Below are 21,343 nucleotides of genomic sequence, written 5' to 3' on the forward strand. Positions count from 1 at the left end.
TGTCTGTCCTTAAAGAAGCATAAATGCATTCCATAGGTAACAGACAACTTTTGGAATCTTGATTTATTCTCATTTTGCCTCTAAAATTAAAAGCTTGATTCTGACATAGTAACATGCATCATGCAATTGTGGGAGATGACAATGCTGAATCCAAGGGAGGGGTCAAATGCATCATCAGTCTCGAGTCCCTTCACGCCAGGGGTGGGTTTCTTGCCCCGTTTCAACCGGTTCGGTTGGAACGGGGCCGGCGGCGTCCTCGTGCATGCGCGCAGTGCACGCATGCATACTAGCGTCTGCGCGATGCTCCAGCTGCTCCTGGAGGATTGCGCAGGTTCTGTATGCGTCCTGTGCATGCGTGGAAGCGCAGAACTCATCAAAACCGGGTAAGGACCGCGGGCGGGCGCGCCCTTCGCCGTTCCCGGAAGTTACTTACTTCCGGGTTCGCCGACCAACCGGTTCGCAGGGACCGCCGCGAACTGGTTGAAACGCACTCCTGCTTCACGCCCATAAGAGATCTAAGTCCCCCTCACACTTTGCTTTGACCATTAGTAGGTCAGATTCTTGTAGAGAGCTTAAGCTTGCAATAAATCCTTGTATTCATTTGAACTGCCTTGGTCTCCTGATTTGTGTACAATACTATAATTAAAACTGGTCCTTCCAAGCAAATACTATGGATGAATACAGCGCTCTACAACTTTGTTTCTTTTTTTTATATTTGAAAACATGTCTAGCTTTGGGTAAAACACTATAATTTTATCTAATTTAATTTTATGAAATTAATTTTAGCAATAGCAATAGCAGTAGACTTATATACCGCTTCATAGGGCTTTCAGCCCTCTCTAAGCGGTTTACAGAGAGTCAGCATATTGCCCCCAACAATCTGGGTCCTCATTTTACCCACCTCGGAAGGATGGAAGGCTGAGTCAACCCTGAGCCGGTGGGATTTGAACCGCTGAACTGCTGATCTAGCAGTAGCTTGCAGTGCTGCATTTAACCACTGCGCCACCTTGGCTCTTTTTATTATTTATTAATTTTATTAAGTCATACTTCATCTTTGTGCTGATTCTGCTCAATTCTTTGTTCTGACATGGGCAGAAGACTCTCTTTCCTGGCACTTCTGGTAAAATGGCTGATGAAAACACAGAGGTTCTCCTTGATATCCTGTTTCTTTATATCATAGCTATAACATATTATCTTAGCCTAGTGTTTTTCACATTTGACAATTTTAAGATGTGTGAATTTTAGTCCTCAGAATTCACCAAAGTTCTTTATGCTGACTGGGCAATTCTGAGGTTACACTGTTCTAGCTATTGGAATCAAGACAATCTCCATGAACCAAGTAGCCATGCTTTACATAGGCTTTTTCTATTAGAACTCTTCTAATTTTATTCTAATAACAATCCTGTAAGGGTGGTTGGACTGAGGAAAAACTGGCCTCAAATTGCCTTGTGAGCTTTGTGATATGAAGAGACATAGACTTGGGTCTCCCCATTGCAGGGGAATGCAATGCGTTGCACCAAATCACTGATCTAAATTGATGGAATAATTGTCTGTGAAGATTCTCAGTCATCCAAATCATGGTTGTCTCAAAAGGTGCTTTTTCAAAAGGCAACTGGCCTTCTTTGTTTTGCTTGAAGATGTTTCACTTCTCATCCAATAAGTTCATGGATAAGAAACAAAATATCTGATAGACTGAGTGTTCTTTTATACCACCCTAAAACAGACATTCTTTGTGTGGTGTACCATCTGTCAAATGTTTTTAAAAATAAAGCTACATGAAGCAATAAAGAAACCAACTTAAAAATCAGGATAACAAACTATGTTATTTCAGAATGGTTTTAGAACAAAGTTAGCAGTTCCATACTGGTCCCACTCTATGCCTGCATTATTCTTCAAGATACTCCTGACGGACACTTGGAACCAAAGAAAGGACTCACCGCACGTAAGGAAAGCCTGTGCCTCTCCATGTTTGAATAATTAATTTTTTTATGCTTGAAAGCCAGAGCTGTTTTTTTTTTTAGAATCTTTAGTTGAATACTTTAAAGAAGAAGAAGAGAAGGCTACCTTCCCCAAAGGGAAATAAGGGAACTCCTAATGGTAATAATGAGCTTTGTGTTTCCTGCAGCTGCCAGATCCCCTAGTAATTCAAGCATCACTCATTCCCCATTTGGCTCTGCAAATGAATCCTAACATAACAAAAAGATTTGTATAATTACAGCTGCATCTATTTTACGACCACCACAGATCTCCATTCAAAGAACAAGGAATTTTTGGTGCGGCCTTTAAAATAATTGAAATATTTATTTGAAAGTCAAAACACCAGTAGCCGTAAATAACAATCGCTTTTTCTCCGTTGACTGTGCTAAGTCCCAGTGAAGGCGCCTGTGAGGAGCTTTACTTGTTCCCTGTTGGGATTAATCCATAAATACAGCCTCCTCATAGAACGCCTCAAGTCTTTGTTACCCATTTATTGGTCTCTGGAATTAAATAGTGTAACCTGAGATCAAAATTAGGATAATTTATTTTTAAAAAGGAATAAAAGGGGTTAGGTAGTCTAATTGGCTTTTCAGAATGTGAAATTCAATTTCTAACAATATAAAATGTAGGATTTTTCTGTGTTGGTGTTGCAAAAGAAAATCAGTTTTTCTGCATTTGCTTGTAGAGAAATCAATTATGACACAATCGTTTATGAACTATTTATGATCTACTTCGAAGCATTGGTTTTTAATATAGTCTTGGAGATTGTACACATACTGCTTTAGAAAATATGATTGCATGGGATGGCAGCTTCATAAACTGAGTACAGAAGTTTAAACTTTTTAGATTATATGAACTACCTTGAATTTAGAAATGAAAAATCAACAGAGACAAATTAGAAACTATAATGAAGGAAACTTCCATCTCAGGAATACTTAGGTTTCTATCAAAATCATATACTTTTTTATGACATTTATGACATTTTCCCTTCCCACTCATGTTCTACTCTTAGGTAGTAAAATTCAGGACAGGACAGAATTCTAAACTTAAAGGGAGAATATGTAGACTACCCTGTTTCCCTGTAAATAAGACCTCCCCAGATAATTGGGCTTTTGAGCGCATGCGCTAAAATAAGCCCTCCCCCCAAAATAAGCCCACTCTGAAAATATTGCAACACAGCAGCAGCCATGAGGTGACCACGCTCGCCGCTTCCAGGAACTCAAAAATAATAAGGCCTCCCTGAAAATAAGTCCAAGCATTTATTTTGGGGGGGGAGGTGAAAAGAAAATAAGACCCTGTCTTATTTTGGGGAAAACACAGTAGTCTTTTTCAACCTGGTTCATTTCCTTGCAGTTTTTGGTCATGTTGCTTAGGAAATCATGGAAAATGAAATTCAGCACATAATAAGTTAATCAAATTGGCACCAGTATGCATTAAAAATTGGGTGAGTTTTCCCAGAGTCCATCACATATGTTACCCTCAGATATTACAGAATTCCAGCCAACAAAATAATGCCATGTTCCTTGGCAGCTCTAGAGTTTTTAAGGGCTATCAATGTGATCATTTACAAGGGCAGTTGACCCATTCCTGTTTATTGGCAGGGGGGGGAGTACAGGTTGCCACCTTCCAACTCCTGTGTAGTACGTGAACTTATCATATATTTATACTAGTACATTTTATAAATACTTAGTAAGATCACACCTGAAATACTGCACCCAGTTTTGGTCACCACATTACAAAAAAGATGTTGAGACTTTAGAAAAAGAAGAAAGAAAGGCAACTAAGATGATTAAGAGCCTGGAGACAAATATATGCAGAACAGTTGCAGGAATTGGGTTCGGCCAGTGTAGAGAAAAGAACTAAAGGATGACATGATAGCAGTATTCCAGTGTTTGAGGGGCTGCCACAAAAAAGAGTGGGTCAACTTGTTTTCCAAAGCAGCAGAGGGTAAGACGAGAAACAATGCATGGAAACTAATCAAAATTGCAATTAAGGAGAAACTTTCTAACAGTGAGGACAATTAATCAGTGGAAAAAGTTTGCCTTCAGACATAGTAGGTGCTTAATCACTGGATGTCTTTAAGAAAAGACTGAACAACCATCATTAGTATAGAGTCTCCTGCTTGAACAGGGGTTTGACTAGAAGACCTCCAAGGTCCCTTACAGCTGTATTCTGATTGATTGACTATATGTTATAATTCAGTTAGTCTATCTAATATTCTGTCTCTTTCCTGTAATTTAAAGCTAGAATACTTTCTTGCTTTTTTTTTCAGTTTAAAGCACTTAAGCCCAAGAAATTGTATATATGTAAAGTGATTCTTTTATTCACAGGTCAGCTGGCCATTTCACTGTTTGGGTTTTAAAACATTGTGGATTTCAAATTCTTTCTTTGTGCCCCTTTGCGAGGAGATGTTTGTTGTACTTGAGTCTGTCTTGTGTGGACCCTGGAGTAATTTCATACCCTTCTCTAATAAAGCCCTTGGAGGCTATAATATACATATCCTATTATCCTACCCTATTTGAGCCTTGCAGATAATTGATGATGTTTTAGTTAATCATCTCCCCCACTACTTCTTTTGTTCACCAGGTATGTCAGCCTGAAAGGGATTCTTTTCATTTAGAATGTGTGTCTTCTCCTAGGTAATTGATCACTGTGCCACCAGAACACCCCCTCCTCTTGATTCCAGCAGTGCAGGAGTGTGCAACATGAATAATCAAAAAATGGTGAACTGTCTCTTGCAAGAATGCAAGCAAATGCTGGAGCAGCCCTCACTTACGGTGGAAGACCAGTCCAAGGAAAGCAAGAATCAACTCTTCGGAGGTGAGATAATTATGTTAAGTATCAGATACAAGACAGCTGACCACCCGTGCTTATATGGTCAACAATGTGCTCTGTTCTCTAGCTGTGAAACTTCTAGAACCAAAACCGGATGTGGGTGTAGAGGCAGGCAGAGTAGAAGGCCACATTATACCATTGAATTGCTGTCAGTTTCCATTTTAAGCTTCAGTAAACATAGGTTGTAAGGAGCAATTTTCCCTTGACAAAAACAATGTTCCCAAAGATTGGTGGGGCACATATATTTAAATTATTGAAGAAATAATGATGAATGTCCTGAATGCTGCCTGTTACTTTTTTTTCCATTTGCTGAAAATCATTCTCTGTTACAAACATATTTGACAAATTCCCCTATTTTAGAATTCTTTAGTTGCTTTTTCATTATTTAGGTCATTGTTGAAAATAAAGTAGAGCAAGATACGTTTATAGAATATTATGTGGTATTTTTATACTTTGAACATACGTTCATAAATGCTAATAATATAAAATACATTTTCTATATTTTTATATATATATATACAATTTATGTTTATATTTGTAAATTATGTAGTGTGCCATATGATAAAATAAGACCTTCCATAGGAGAGGTCATGGTGTGAACAGTTTATTGATCATAAAAATACAACAAAATTCTACTGCTCTTTACTTTCTAAAGAAAGCTAGCATTTTTAGTCTTTTGGAATATATTATTCCAGATGGCTACTCCAATATGTTAATAGAAACATTAAACCAGTTTACAGTGCAAATTTATGCATTCGATCAAATGTAAGTCTATTTGAACTCAATGAACCTAAGGCAGAGAAACTTGCAAACAATTGATACTTGCAAGGTTTTCCAAATTCCATGCATAACTTAAAATGACTAATGATGCATTGGATTATAAAGTACCTTGTTTCCTTGAAAATAAGATCTTCCCGGATATATATAATAGGCCCAATTGGGCTTTTGAGCGCATGCGCTAAAATAAGCCCTCCCCCCAAATTAAGCCCTCCCCAAAAATATTGCAACACAGCAGCAGCCATGAGGTGACCACGCTTGCCACTCCTGCACCTCAGAAATAATAAGACTTCCCCGAAAATAAGGCCAAGTGCTTATTTCGGGGGTCAAAAGGAAATAAGACCCTGTCTTATTTGGGGGAAAACACGGTTGTCATCCAAGTTTTCTGCCATATTCACCGCCATCATACCCTTTAGAAGAATAACTTTTTCAAATTATTTCATATCAAATAATTATGCTTGCTTTCTTATTCATTAAAAGTCTCCAAGCAATCATTACACGTACCATAGTTTGCCTGTATGTACCAGGTTTTGTAACAACCTTTTCTGACACACAGATGAGAGATTTATCTCCACCTAGTCTGATAATAGCAAGTAATACTTGCTATTTTGTAATAAGTCATCCGTGATAATTTCATTTACACTTAATGCATTATTTTAATATGACTGCTCGTCCTTACAGGTAGTTCTCCTTTTGTAACCACAAGTGGGACCAGAATTTTCATTGCTAAGCAAAACAGTTATAAAGCAAATCATGCACAATTTTACAATTTTTTAAATCATAATTGTTAAGTAAACTTGTTAAATGAATCAAGCAGTTGCTAAGTAAATTGTTAAGGAAATCTAGTTTCCTCCATTGACTTTATTTATTGCAAGCCAGTTGGGAAGGTTGCAAATGGCAATCAAAAAACTCCAGGATGTAAGTAGCATCTTAACTACCTACTCTTTCTAATCACATGACCATAGGGATGCTTCAACAGACTCTAATTTTTTCAATGCCATTGTAACTTTGAACAGTCGCTAAATGTAAGATGAGGACTACCTGTATCTAATATCTGTATCTAATATTTTTTGCTTTGGTGACTATTTATAGAAGTGATGTGGACTACATCCTGGGGAGTGCGGACTGCCTCTTGAACTATAATTTGTGAATTGCTGATGTATAGTTTTGATTATACAATAGTTCCTTCTTGTGGGCATTCTTTTAAGAATATAGTTTAGCAGGAATAAATCTAAGGGGTACTTTTGCTTCCTTGTCACTATTTCCTCTCAGCTGTATTACCTCTCTTCAGATGGGCTGTGCAGCTTCTAATCAGGTGGCTTTTTCTTTGCTTCTTCCCCTGTGAAATGCTGCAGATCTTGGTGAACAATCGCTTTAGTTCCAGACCTGCTGCATCAATGCCTTTATAATCACCTCATTAGACAGGGCCCTCCAGGTGAACTGCTTCAGGAAGTGAAGGATCTGAGACCCAGAGCTTCCTAGGATCGATTATCCACAGCTGAGATAAGGGCAAAAATCTGCCTGAACCAATGAAAAGGGGCATATTGATAAATGTCACAATGCGTGACAGAGATTATTGCTTTAGATTCTTCAGTGATTGAAGTTGTAGAAATACTAGGCTTAAAATGCAGTTAATTGGGTCATGGCCTAATGTGATTTTCTGTATGATTAATTTAAAAATTTGTAGGTGTCCATTTCCACCCCTGGTGATAAAATGTGCATTATGACATCACAATACAAGCCCTTCTGTTTAGCATTTGTATTGCAAACTTCACACTGAGGTAGTTAAGAAGCGAAGTTTACATCTCAAAGCTGTAACATGAATTTTTGGCATGCATCATGCTTGTAAGATAACAGGAATGGTGCAGCATATTTTATTATGGTGGTTGGTGAATTCAAAACAAGGAGCTGCTATTTTAATGATGCTCGGGTGAGGCAGAATTTAGGAGATAAAAGGGAAAAGAGCGAAAAAGAGGATTTGGAAAGATATCTTTCCAGTTTGTAAATCCCTAAGCCTTTAAATAATCGTTGAAATTATTAACATCCAAATTCACCTTGAACACCAATTGTTGAAATGAAATGCAAATGCTCATTATTGCACATATTAAAACCAAGATAAATAAAATTTTGAATTAAATATGTGTGTGTGTGTGTATGTGTGTGTATATGTATATGTGTGTATGTATATATATTATATATCCATTATTCTGGATAGGCAGCGCGCCTGGGGTTTAGACTCCCTCCAACGGCCACCATTGCTGGCCCTGACTGGTGCCTTCTTTGCCTTCTTCTCGCCGGTTTGTCTTCCGAGCAGCTGGCACCTACCCACCCTTCCTGCAGCCGCAGACCCTGGGCTTTTGGACTTACGAACTAATTCCATCTGTTCGACCAGCATCACCTCTCGCCGCCCCAGGGACGCCACCTCAGCCACCCAGACTTTGCCTTTTTCCACATCTTTGGCAGACTGGACTTTTGCAAATCTGCCACCAACCTCATACGCACTTTGCTCTTTTTAACATCTGCGCAATCTTTTTCTTTTGTATGGGATATGTATGTGGGATGGATGTGATGGATGTTTGATGTTGTACCCACTTTTATTATTCTATTGTCGTTGTATTTTGTAATTTTTAACTAACTTGTGGGGACTATATGAGTGAGTGACTTTGTATGCATGAGGGGACTGGGAGAACAACCGGGTGCCTCCTCCACGATCCCTCCTTCCAGCCCTGTCAGTTCCACTCCAGGACCAGATGGCGAGAGTGGTCAGGGCCCTGGTCTCAGGCTGTTGTTGCTAAATGCCAGGTCTGTGGTTCACAAGGCTCCCCTCGTCCGGGACCTAATATTAGACGAGGGGGCAGACCTGGCATGTATTACTGAAACCTGGCTGGGCCCGGAGGGAGGAGTCCCCCTCACTGAAATGTGCCCAGAAGGGTTTCAGGTGCTTCATCAGCCGTGACCCCAGGGAAGGGGTGGGGGAGTGGCTATCATCATCCGAGGGTCATTAGTTCCTCGTAGGATCCCTGCTCCGGAGCTTGTCGGGTGTGAGTCCTTGTTGGTGAAGTTGGACCTTGAGGGTCAAGTGGGCCTGTTGCTAATGTACTTTCCTCCCAACAACATTGCAACAGCCCTCCCCTCGCTCCTCGAGTCAGTAGCCGAGCTGGCGGTAGAGTTCCCCAGGCTTATGGTGCTGGGGGATTTCAACCTCCCTTCGCTCGGTAGACACTCTGATGGGGCGCAGGAGTTCATGGCTTCCATGACAGCCATGGACTTGACCGAAGTAATCCAGGGTCCGACTCACTCAGCGGGGCACACACTTGACCTCGTATTACTCTCGGAGCAGTGGAGACGTGATCTAGATTTGAGGGGCATTAAGATCTTGCCCTTGTCATGGTCTGATCACTTCCTACTGAGGCTTGACTTTTGGAGACCAATCCCCCACTGTAGGGAGGAGGAACCGATTAGGTGGTTCTGCCCCAGGCACCTGATGGACCCTATGGGATTTCAGACAGTGCTTGGAGAAATACCTGACACTCTCGTCCACAATCCGGTAGAGTCCTTAGTCGCTGCTTGGAATACAGCGGCGGCGGGGGCCCTAAACCAGATTGCGCCTTTACGGCCTCTCCAAGGTAGTGGATCCAGGAGAGCACCTTGGTTCACCGAGGAACTCCGGGAGATGAAGCGCCAAAAGAGATGCCTAGAGCGCCGCTGGAGGGCCAGTAACTCCGAGTCAGACCGAGCACTGATGAGAGCCATTATCAGGACCTATCTCGTGGCAATACGGGCAGCGAAATGTGCGCATTTTGCCGCTCTTATTGCATCCGCTGAATCGCGCCCAGCCGCCTTGTTTAGAATAGCCCGCTCCCTCTTGAAAGGGAGGGATGCGGACAACCCTTTACAAGGTAGAGCTGAGGAATTTGTTCAGTTTCTAACCGATAAAGTCGCTCGGATTCGGACAGATCTGGACTCCAATTGCACGGTACCAGCCGAGGTACCGGGGTAAGGTCTTGAGCGAATTTTATGGAGCAAGTTTCAACTTGTCGCTCCTGAGGAAGTGGACAAGGCCATGGGAGTGGTGAGTGCCTCCACCTGTATACTGGACCCGTGTCCCTCCTGGCTGGTCTCGACCAGCAGGGAGGTGACACGTCGCTGGATCCAGACGATAGTTAACACCTCTCTCCGGGAGGAGTCCTTCCCACACCTCCTAAAGGATGCGGTGGTGAGACCCCTCCTAAAGAAACCTTCTCTGGATCCAGCCATTTTGAGTAACTATCATCCAGTCTCCAACCTCCCCTTTGTTGGGAAGGTTGTTGAGAAAGTGGTGGCCTCTCAACTCCGACGGTCCTTGGATGAAACTGATTATCTGGATTCCTTTCAGTCCGGTTTCAGGCCTGGTTACAGCACGGAAACTGCTTTGGTCGCTCTGATCGATGATCTCTGGCGAGCCAGGGATAGGCGTCACTCCTCTATCCTTGTGCTTCTTGACCTCTCAGCGGCCTTCGATACCATCGACCATGGTATCCTTCTGCGACAGTAGGGGGAGGTGGGAGTGGGAGGCACCGTTCTTTGGTGGTTCTCCTCCTACCTCTCGGACAGGTTGCAGTCGGTGTTGGTTGGAGGGCAGAGATCGACCCCTAGGCCCCTCAATTATGGGGTGCCGCAGGGTTCGGTCCTGTCCCCCCTCCTATTTAACATCTACATGAAGCCGCTGGGTGAGATCATACGCTGGCACGGGATTAAATATCATCAATATGCGGACGATACACAATTGTATCTGTCCGCCCCGTGCAAACTCAGTGAAGCAGTAGAAGTGATGTGCCAGTGCCTGGAGGCTGTCAGGGTCTGGTTGGGAACGAACAAGCTTGCGCTCAATCCCAACAAGACCGAGTGGCTATTGATGCTCCCTCCCAAAGATGGTCCAGCTATTCCATCTCTCAGCCTGGGGGGTGAAATTATACACCCCTCAGAGAGGGCTCGCAATTTGGGAGTCCTCCTGGATCCGCAGCTGACTTTAGAACATCATCTGTCGGCTGTGACCAGGGGGGCCTTTGCCCAGGTTCGCCTGGTGCACCAATTGCGACCCTATCTGGACCGGGAGACCCTTCGGATAGTCACTCACGCCCTCGTCACCTCAAGACTGGACTACTGTAACACGCTGTACATGGGGCTGCCCTTGAAGAGTGTTTGAAGACTTCAGCTTGTCCAGAATGCAGCCGTGCGAGCGATTGTGGGTGCACCTCAGTACACCCACGTTACACCTATCCTCCGCGAGCTGCACTGGCTACCCATTGGTCTCCGGACATACTAGTCATTACTTTTAAAGCCCTACATGGTATCGGACCTGGTTACTTGAGAGACCGCCTCCTGCCAGTCACCTCCCAAAGACCTATTAGATCCCACAGACTAGGCCTCCTCCGAATTCCATCTGCTGGCCAATGTTGGCTGGCGACCCCCCGCGGGAGGGCCTTCTCTGTTGCTGCTCCGGCCCTATGGAACAATCTCCCCATTGAGATCCGGACCCTTACTACCCTTCCGGCCTTCTGCAAAGCAACTAAGACCTGGCTGTTCCGGCAGGCCTGGGGCTGTTGAATTATCCAGACCCATTCGAGGTTACAACTGTTGTTGAATTTTAAATTGCTGTTTTCTATTTTTATTTTTGTATCCCCTCCCCTTTTTATTGTTAGCCGCCCTGAGTCTTCCGGGAATAGGGCGGCATACAAGCCAAATCAATCAATCAATCAATCAATATATAACCTTGTAGCAGCACTGTCTTTCTTATCTTCCATATTAGTTCCTTTTATATAACTTTTTCATACACTTTATATTTGCCCACTGCATACGTTGATCAACAAATAATTCTAGTGAAGATGTTTAAAAAAACTGATTCATTGATTAAGAAATAACATGGTTGAGGATGGAGCTAAAGCTGGACTTTCTACTAGTTCAGTATCCTTACTACCATATATCACTGGCTCTCTTTGAGATTCTATTTATCTATTACATATAATAGTTGCAGACTTATCTCTTATCCTAATTTAATATCAGAATAGCGTCCCACAAAAAGCTGCTTTTCACTTGGATTCATTAGATAATTAGAATGATAATTTTTCACAATATCTCCCACTTTCTTCTAAACAATATTTTAGCAGGATAAAAAATATAATCATTGCATTAGCCCCATTTATAGAACAAGAATGTTCAAATCTGGATCCAATCTATTATGATACTTCTCCAAGATCTTAGCTTGGGATGCAAAATGTCAAACATAGTTAACAGTTTTGTTGAGAATCAGTGTGGCGTAAAAGTTCAAGAAGTTGGACAAAGACTTTCAACCGTGAAAATACACTGGGTGACTTTGAATCAGCCCAGCCTACCTCACAGAATTGTTTTGCATGGTTAAAATGAATATAGATCTATATGAGCTGCCTTGAACTTCTGAAGGGCATAAATATATCAGATAATAATGAAATGGTCCATATTTATTTTGTATGCATAATATTGAAAGGAAGAACAATCAAGTCATATGTTTGCTGCTTTAACCCTTTATATTCAAATTCATGAATTTTCTATGCGCCTCCTACATCTTCCACTCCTTTCCAACTTACACTCTGTAATACCCATGAAACAATCTGGTCTTTCTCTTCCTGCTAAATTTATTTCTTTAATGGCAGACAGCTCCAGTTTAGCTGCAGGGCAAAGGATGAGAGGTCACCTGATGACAGGTAGCCCCTCTCCCTGTTGGTCTGTTGCTGGAAGAAGTGGCAGCTTGTAGTTCCTTAGAGGCAATCTGGGGAAGGGAATGCTTTCAGCAAGAAAGGTATCACCTTGTAACCTTTGTGGCTAACTCACTTACCTGCCCTTTGACCCTTTCAGCTTCACTCCCTGAGGATTTGAGGACCCTCATCGAAGAGGCCAAGGAAATGAAGTGGCCCTTTGTGCCAGAAAGGTGGCAATACAAACAAGCCATAGACCTTGAAGACAAAACAAATTTGCAAGATATGATCAATGCAAGGCTGCATGAGTTACTGGTATGACACCAAAGACACCTGTCCTTGAAACCTGCACTAACTCTTAAATTTACAGTGACCCAACAGATGGTAGCTTCCTTGTTACACCGGTGACCCCCCCCCCCCAATACCCCTATTTTTCACTGTTGCTTCTACCCCATGACAGTTGCTAGCCTATTTCTATTCAAGTCAATAGTTAAATTAATTCCTGTTGTCATCAGAAGACATGGGGTCAGTGATTTGATTTTGTTCACATATTGCAAGATATGTAACCTGATCTGTAGTTTAGTATGCATTTTCATGTAAGCACAGGGTACATGCACAAGGGGACTTCCTGCAGTGAAGAGATGAAAGAAGCCACTCACTCAAGTGCATCAGGTATACTTTGGAGTGAGCAAATAAAAAACACAAATCTAATATTTTGTCTGTTAGCCTGATAAAGAATAATCTTATTCAGCCACATGAAGGTGAGCATAAAGTGATTTAAAAAAATCAAATATGTGCCATTACGATTCTGGTTATCAAAGGAAATTGCAAGCAGATACATCTCTTCTGAAATAATAGTTCCATGATAGTTACTTATAGCAATGATTAAAATTTCTAGTATTTTTCCCCTTCAGGTAAAAATTTTCATTCTAAATATTACCTGTTAGATAAAGATTGACATTAGTGGGCTTGCCTAGCTCTATGTTGAGGGACAGCAAACTTGTTTTATTTGTTACATTATGATTATAATTTTGAAACAGGTATTTCCATTTGAAAACTTTTTTAGAAGCTACTTTTCTTCTCAAAGCTACTAGGTGATGGGTAACTGATTTTGAGTATTTGGGAAAACAAATTTGTATATTTCCTAAATTATTATTATTGCATTTTTAATCCCAATATGCTTTTGTGTTACTTTGTCCTAGAGAAGTGATGGCGAAATTGCACACGCATATGCTATCACATGGGCACGCGTGCCCATTCAATCTTCCTCCCCAACTGTGCCTGTCCTGCCCCCCCCCCCCATGCATCTGCGTGCAACCCCTCACCAGGCTCCGGAGGCTTTCCTGAAGCCGGGGAGGGCGAAAATGGCGTCATCAGGCCCTCTGGTGCCGAGGTGGCGCAGTGGTTAGAATCCTGTACTGCAGCCACTTCAGCTGACTGTTATCTGCAGTTCGGCTGTTCAAATCTCACCGGCTCAGGGTTGACTCAGCCTTCCATCCTTCCGAGGTGGGTAAAATGAGGACCCAGACTATGGGGGCGATATGCTGACTCTGTAAACCGCTTAGAGAGGGCTGAAAGCCCTATGAAGCGGTATATAAGTCTAACTGCTATTGCTATTGCTATTGCTCTGGAAGCCAGAAACAGATTATTTGCAAACTTTCGGTTGGCCCATTGGGGGCGTTTTTCGCCCTCCCCAGATTTCAGGAAAGCCTCCAGAAACTGGGGAGGGCGAAAGACAGCCACAATTGGCAGCCAAAGTAACCCAAAGAAAGAGGCAGTTGCTTTAAGGTGTCCCAGAAAATATTTCATATACACCAAATGATGGCTCCAAATGATGCTCTTTGTATTTCACTTTAAATCACTTGAATATTCCTAATATCCAAAATTCATCAGGCACCACAAATTGCCTGGACCAATTCTCCAATGAAACAATTCCACTTTTTCTCACTTCTGTCTTTACTACATTTTAGGTAAATGCATAGAGATAAGATAGTCCTATTAGGCATACTCTGTTGGATTCCAAAATCTTTTATTTAGACCCTTCCCATCCAAGGGACCCAACTTCCTATTGGCAGCTTTTTCTGCTAAATGCTGCCTTTAAAATGTTGCTAAAAAGTATTTGCACGGATACGAATTTCCAAGCTTTATCCATGGGATTGTGGGCCATTAACCAGAAAAATGTGTTCAATGTAAGACTCCAAGTGGGTTCAAATAGAATACTGAATGTTGACATCATGCAGTGCTTGCCTGAGAGTTGTAATATTTAAAGTTCTATTGAATCAGTACTAAGTCATTCTTCTTCTCCCCCTCTATAAGCAAATGGGTTTAATTTCCGTGTGTGATGTAACTTACACGCCTTGACAGAGGAGGAGGGCTCAGTTGCTGTTTTACAAATTCCTAGCACTAAGTGGAGTTTTATTGTGATTCTGAATTTGTTTTGGCTATTTTCTACCCCTTCCCTCTCTCCCCTACCCCCTACCCCTCCAGCCCGCTCCTTTTTTCTTTTAACTTTTCTTTTCCTTTCTGGTGTGTGGCCTTAGACAGATATTTATGGTGGAGGCTGACCCTTTGACAATGCCCACAAAGCCCCTAGACTCAAAAGCATTTGTCTGCTCCCTCCTAGGAAAAACACCTGCAGTAAAAACCCCTGAGAAACCTGGATAGATAGCAGATTAATGTGGCTGTAATAGCAAAGCCATGTTTGCACACATTATATTCTCACCCCAGGTAGACGAACCATTTCTGGGATGATACCAATTATTTATTGTTGAAACATCTGTTGATAACTGCAGCTGCCCCAGCAAAACAAAGCAGATCTTGGGGTTGCAGGCTACAGGTCTCTTGGCCCCAGGTCATGCTAGTTTGAAACTATTCACTCAAGTGTCCCAAAGTTTGTGAGTTACCCATCCTTTTCGTGGTTTCATCCTACCGTAAGAAGTTATTTCCAAATACCGTGGTCCTTTCCGTGTGGGCTTTGAAGTACTATTTCAGTTTCATTGGTAATTTATATTCCAGCGCCATTGTACTGCAGGAGAAAAGAGACACTTCTTTTTGTTTTCCTTTTAATCGTACTTTGACTGACATTTTGACCCATATTATTAGTATTAGTCAAGAAAGGCTTTTTCCTTTCCTGCTTTGCTTCCCCCATCCCCCTTGCTTTTAAATAATTGAGGCATTATCAGATTTTCAGTTGAAATCTATGTATTTTTTTTCAAAATTACAGCTAATTTTGAATTCATTTGACAGCTAAAAATGAATGTTTTAATGTTTTCATATGATTTGAGGAATTATTTTAATTTAACAGATTAACACAAATAACCCTTTGTTGGTATTGTTGGGAAAAACAGTTAACATATTATGTCTGGGTTTATTCCAAAGTGGTGAGTTTAGAATAAGCTCTCAACCAGAATGAACCAGTGTTTGTTAATGCTCCGGGATCCTTGAATGAAGTGTTTATTATTCTGGAAGGCCAGATTTTGTGGTCCTTATTCACAGCATGCAGCATCTTACTTCTTGAGTAGCTTCCCTGATCTCAAAGTATCTCTGTGAGAGCACTTGGGTCTCCTGTCTGAAAATTTGACTTAGCCTTGCATTGTTACAAGCCAACCTTTGTTTGCAGACCACTGCTTGGCTGAGTATGCAAAGCAATCAGGGCTGCTTACATCAGCCTTTTATACAGTTCAGCTTGGCATTGGCTGCAGAATCCTATTGTATAAAACTAGCAGAATGAGAACGATCATAAAAGACACTGAGGAGCTGGCAGGGAGTGGAGAGAATCCCCATATTGTTGGTTTTTATCAAACTTCAAAAATTGGTGGAGTGAGATGTTTACCCTGCAATATTTTTTTTTCTCCTCTTCATGATTTTCACTGTTGAACTTTTAGCTAGGAATTTGAAATGAAAAGAAGATATGGTAACTCAGCACAATTTTTCATGAATTCTTTAAGTAGTTTGGACATAATTCTCATTCATTAATTTAAATTCAGAGTAATGTATCTGATCAATGTTTAATTGATTCAATAAAAAGCAGAGAATATGGTCTCTCTGGACAATAAGAACACTTAATAGTTATTAAAGTTATTTGAATGGTTTTGAACATTTTGAATTTTAACTATCAACTTAGAATTTGTTCAGCATTCAGTTTTTATTCTTATTTGCTACAATTATTTATTTCAGTTGTTATTTTTGAATTCTTCCCTTCGCCTCTACTTTTTGCCTGTTTTCCCACTTCAGGGGATAATATCCACCAGGATATTTATTTATTTTATTTATTTTATTTATTTTATTTATTTTATTTATTTATTTTATTTATTTTATTTATTTTATTTATTTTATTTATTTTATTTATTATTTTATTTATTTTATTTATTTTATTTATTTTATTTATTTTATTTATTATTTTATTTATTTTATTTATTTTATTTATTTTATTTATTTTATTTATTTTATTTTATTTATTTTATTTTATTTTATTTTATTTTATTTTTATTTATTTATTTATTTATTTATTTATTTATTTATTTATTTATTTATTTATTCTGCCTTTATCTCCTGACCTCAAAATTATGTAAATATGGTTCCCTCTTCCAGTTCTTCCTATAACAATTATGTTGTGTAACTAGGTTGAAAGCTAGTAGCTGCCCCATGTAACCCAATTAACTTCTGTTATTTAAGAAGAATTTGAACCTGATCTTTCTGAACTAAGTCTAATGCCTCAACCATTGTGCTACACCTTATCTCCATAGTAGAAGGTAAAAATAGTCACAAAATGGGGACAGCTCCCTTCAAAGGATAGGCCAAAAGAGACTTCATTGATGCCCCTATTTGGTAATGTAGATTTCTCATAGCCAAGTGTTGATTCTAGTTGAGTGTTTTGTGATCACAAGCTAGAGTTGCCAAAATTGAAATCAGCCTCATTCTTCATGCAGCTAAGCTACGTGTACTGTGGTAGAATCTGCACACTTCTGAAAATAAGATTCCTGAGACATTTTAAAAATATTTGGGATTTTCAATGTCATTAATTGAGATTCAAATTTTATGTATTTCAAAATTTGAATTTAATGAGAGAGCATAACTTGCAGAATTTTAATGCAAAAACCAGCTTGCTCTTAATACTGTAATGCTATAAACTCCTAGAGGACTTGGTGATGGTGATCCAGTCTCTAATGAGGAGCCATTATAACATACAGAGTCAGAACCAGCAAAGGACTTTAGGAGACATTGGTTCTGTTTATATTTGTAATATTGATAACAATCACTGGGTCAGGTTTTTTTGAAGAAGTAGGAGTTTTTCTGGCAAATGCTTGATGTTGTAGCATTGGTCTTGAGGCTAGAAATGAAACTATGAATCCCATAAAACTGGAAAGATTTAAACCACTAAAATAAGGTAGTAGAATACAGGACATTCATCCTCTCTGAGCTTTTTAGAAAAAGCTCTTTGGGAAAACATTTTTTTCATCCCCAATTTGCACACCTATCCAGATGCAAACATTTTAATTACATATATAATTCTGCAAATCTAATTCCATTTGCACCTTCTTCAGTTCTTTAGCCATCAAGTTTCCTTTGTGCCCTAAATTCAATTACATACAAACATTGAACAGATGTTCAAGCAGAGTGCATACTTATTCCTCTCTGTATCCATGATGAATACAAAACCTCCCCCCCCCCCCAATCCATCCTCTTTTACATGTATTTTCTTTAAGGTTGAGCTGTTTGCATTTACTGAAACAATGATTTCTACACTATATTTTGACAAAAATACTGCAATTACAAATTTAAATTGATTTATTTGAAACTATACTAATTTGGTGGAGGTACATTACATGCATCTATATGTACCAGTCACTTTTTTATGGGGAGGTGGGAGATACTGGATTTGGTGTGGAATTGGAAACAAAACCAGCAACAAGATCAAAACTAGTTTTGCTTCAAAACTGGCAAAGAAATTACTGAGATTATATAGTGAATGGAAGCATTCAAATACAGAAGCGCTAGCACAACTATGTGCTCTGGACGATACCTTTGTAAAGAATAGTAGTTTGGTATCATTAACAGTACAAACTTATTTTGCCACAGCAGGTGGCAGCACCTGCCTGAACTTGGCAAAGCTGAACAGAGTTAGACCTGATTTATATTTAGATCAGAGACTACAAGAAATATCAAGGCTGTAAACTAGACTGGAATTTGAAAAATCATAGAATAAGCCAATAAGAAGCCATTTCTGTACTACTGCAAAGAAAATTTATGAACATAACTCCAGGAGTTGAGCATAAATTATAATCTATTATCTTAATGGGTTTTTAAAAACCTGTAATAGATCATTGCATGATGGCTTTCAAAAGTCATAATAATTTTATGTGAAAGTCATATAGAAACCAACTATTCTTAGCTTACATATTATACATAAATGGAAGGAATGATATAAATCATTTATTTGATTATACTGATATAATGCATAAACATATAACATACATTTCCAAATGATCAGCATATTTTACCTTTTTTCTATTAGTATATTTATACATAGTCATTATGTGATTGTAACACAAGAAATAGCTTTTCTTTCAGTCACAATTACTGTTTTCTTTCAAAATTACTGGATTATAACTATAATAGTTTTAACTATGGCTAGAGAAAGTGAAAATGTGAAAAATAAATTTATAAAGATGGATTGTTTTTTCCTAAACACTATTAAATCCAATCCCAGTTTATCGACCAAATTATCTAAAAGGAAAGTCTTCAATCTCTTCATTAGCCTCATCTTCTTAGAGTTTCTTGATCTGTGTGAATAGGGACATTTGAACTAGGGTACCTTCCAGCTACATCATGCTATCAAAAAGAGAAGCTAGCTTTGCTATAACTCAACATTAATCTGTGAAAAAAGAAGATTCCAGAAGCACATAGATTTTTTTTTAAGGAAATGATAGCAGACAAATAATTTATTACAGGCCTTGAGATCAAAAGAATTGAATTGGACAGAATTTAGTGTCTCTGTGAGAAATAATTTTATTAGATTTCTACCAATGATTTTGAGAGGAAGAAATGAGTTGCTTTATTAGGCTTCAAGTATGAATTCATTGTTACACTCTTCAATTGCTTCAGACTTGTCCCCAGAATTTGTCTGATTTTTTTTTATGCCTGAATGTTTAAATATCTTTAAGAAGTCTGACATCTATAAGTTTTACAGTTTTCTTGTAGACTAAATGCTGTTGTATGATTCCATGCGCAATGAAATAGTCAAATATTTTATTATTGCATATCATTGAAAAAGACCAGAAAAGAGTTTTATAATATCAACAACTGATATCAAGCTAAATTTATCAAAGTGAAGTGTCACCTTACCGTTAAGGAAAGGAAAAATAAAATAGACAATATTCTTGCCCTGTCTTGACTTTGCCCTATTTTATGTCAACTTGATTTTGAAGAGGGTTACAAGAGGTTCCAGCTTTAAAGCAGAGAGTTAAATTATGCAGCTGCCCAGCCTCCCAGAATAGGGAAACTTGGTATAGATTTTTTTCACAATGCTATTGAAGTGCTTATTTTCCTCCTGAAGAGACACAAACAGATGCAAACTTCTGTAAACACTTTAGAAATGAATTCAGTGAGTTTGGCCTCTCAGCAGTGCTCAATAGCTGACAGAAAAATGTCTAATTAGTGCAAGTGGAAATAATAGGGCCACTTGGATTCCTCCTACCCTTCTTCACATCTCCTTTTCCTAGGAACTCAAAGGCTCTTTTGTCTGGCAGGTCACCCTCTCCCATGCTTTTGTGTTTCAGTTTCTTAAAGGAAGGCAAGATGCAAAGTGGAAAATATATATTAGGCAATGAAGGCAATACTTGTACATATGGTAGATGCTGGAGCACTGTGAAGAATTTATACCTAGGCCATATCAATTTACAGGTGCTTCAAGATGAGGAATTCCTCCCATAGTGGAAAGAATATGTTCCAGGAAAAGGGGAATCCTTTTCAATTGTCACATTTTATTTTACTTTCAAAAATCCGCAAAATGGATCAGTTTTTTTATTGCCAAAATCATCTGAAGAGGAAACTTCAAAGTAATTAACACCCTGATCTTGGACTTCCTGTGGGCGTGGGGACTTCCTGTGGGCGTGGCCTGTTGCCGAGGAGGGCTCCACCGAGCTCCTCAGAGATCTGGTCTGTATATCTAAATAAGATCATAGATAGCACCCCTTTTTGGCTAAGAGAGGGGCAGGGAGGATAGCTCCGTAGGTTAGGGTCTATTCGTAAGCCACAGCCTTTTTCTTTTTTTGGCTGTGGAAGAGATTAGATCCAGCCGAAGCGGAGCCTTTATCTCCGGCCAGTTCTTCTCAGCTGCCTTTTTTTTTTTTTGGCAGCCCCAGACAGGCTAGCCCCCCCCAGGATAAAACAAAGTTTTTTTCAAGCTAGAGTTGATACGGGAGGGTACCACCCCTGTGAGATTTATGCTTTTATTACTATCTTAAATACCAGCACCATTTGTCTTAAAGACTTCTTTGTTTAAATAGACTTTAAAATGGCGATTTCTCTCCGTGGATGATTACTGGATGTACTTAGCCGGGCTTATCTTCCTGCAGACCGCTCCTTAACAAAATAAACTCTTTTTCTTTGGAAATAGAGGGGAGCGAAGCACTGCTTACTTGTTTATCTATTATGGCACCCAGATCAAAGAAACGTCTTGCTACAAATGTGTCTAAAGAATTTAAACAATCTTTTTTGGAAACTCAGCCTTTGTCTCCTACGCCCTCTACTGGAGAAGTTTTAACACAGGAATATCTCTTTAAAATATTTAATGCCCTTAAGCAAGAACTTAAGGAATTTGTATTGCAACTTTATGAGGATCTAAAATCTAAAGTTAATCAAATGAAGGCGAATACGTTTGCAGCCGTGTCTGCCCTGTCAGATTACTCTGCTGAAATAGAGAACAGATTGGAAAGTCTGGAGAAGGCTAATTTTGATTTGACTACCAATATTCAAATTTTACAAGAAAAAATTAGAAATAACGAAGAACAGCTTATGACGCTAAATTTTGATAGGAGGGCATT

General features: G+C 39.6%; 1 protein-coding gene across 1 annotated transcript in view; it reads left to right on the forward strand.

Annotated features, from left to right (window-relative positions):
- The window catches only part of ALPK1 (alpha kinase 1), a 67,572-nt gene that overhangs the window by 27,183 nt on the left and 19,046 nt on the right, over nt 1-21,343 (forward strand). Inside the window, exons 4-5 of the mRNA XM_087724217.1 lie at nt 4,617-4,797; nt 12,460-12,614. Of these exons, the coding sequence (XP_087580343.1) occupies nt 4,683-4,797; nt 12,460-12,614 (270 nt within the window). The 5' untranslated portion in view covers nt 4,617-4,682. The remainder of the gene's footprint in view (nt 1-4,616; nt 4,798-12,459; nt 12,615-21,343) is intronic.

The sequence above is a fragment of the Thamnophis sirtalis genome, unplaced genomic scaffold (genome assembly GCF_051295495.1).
Source record: "Thamnophis sirtalis isolate CommonGarterSnake01/CBP01778 unplaced genomic scaffold, rThaSir2_p1.2 scaffold_10, whole genome shotgun sequence".
Taxonomy (NCBI): Eukaryota; Metazoa; Chordata; class Lepidosauria; order Squamata; family Natricidae; genus Thamnophis; species Thamnophis sirtalis.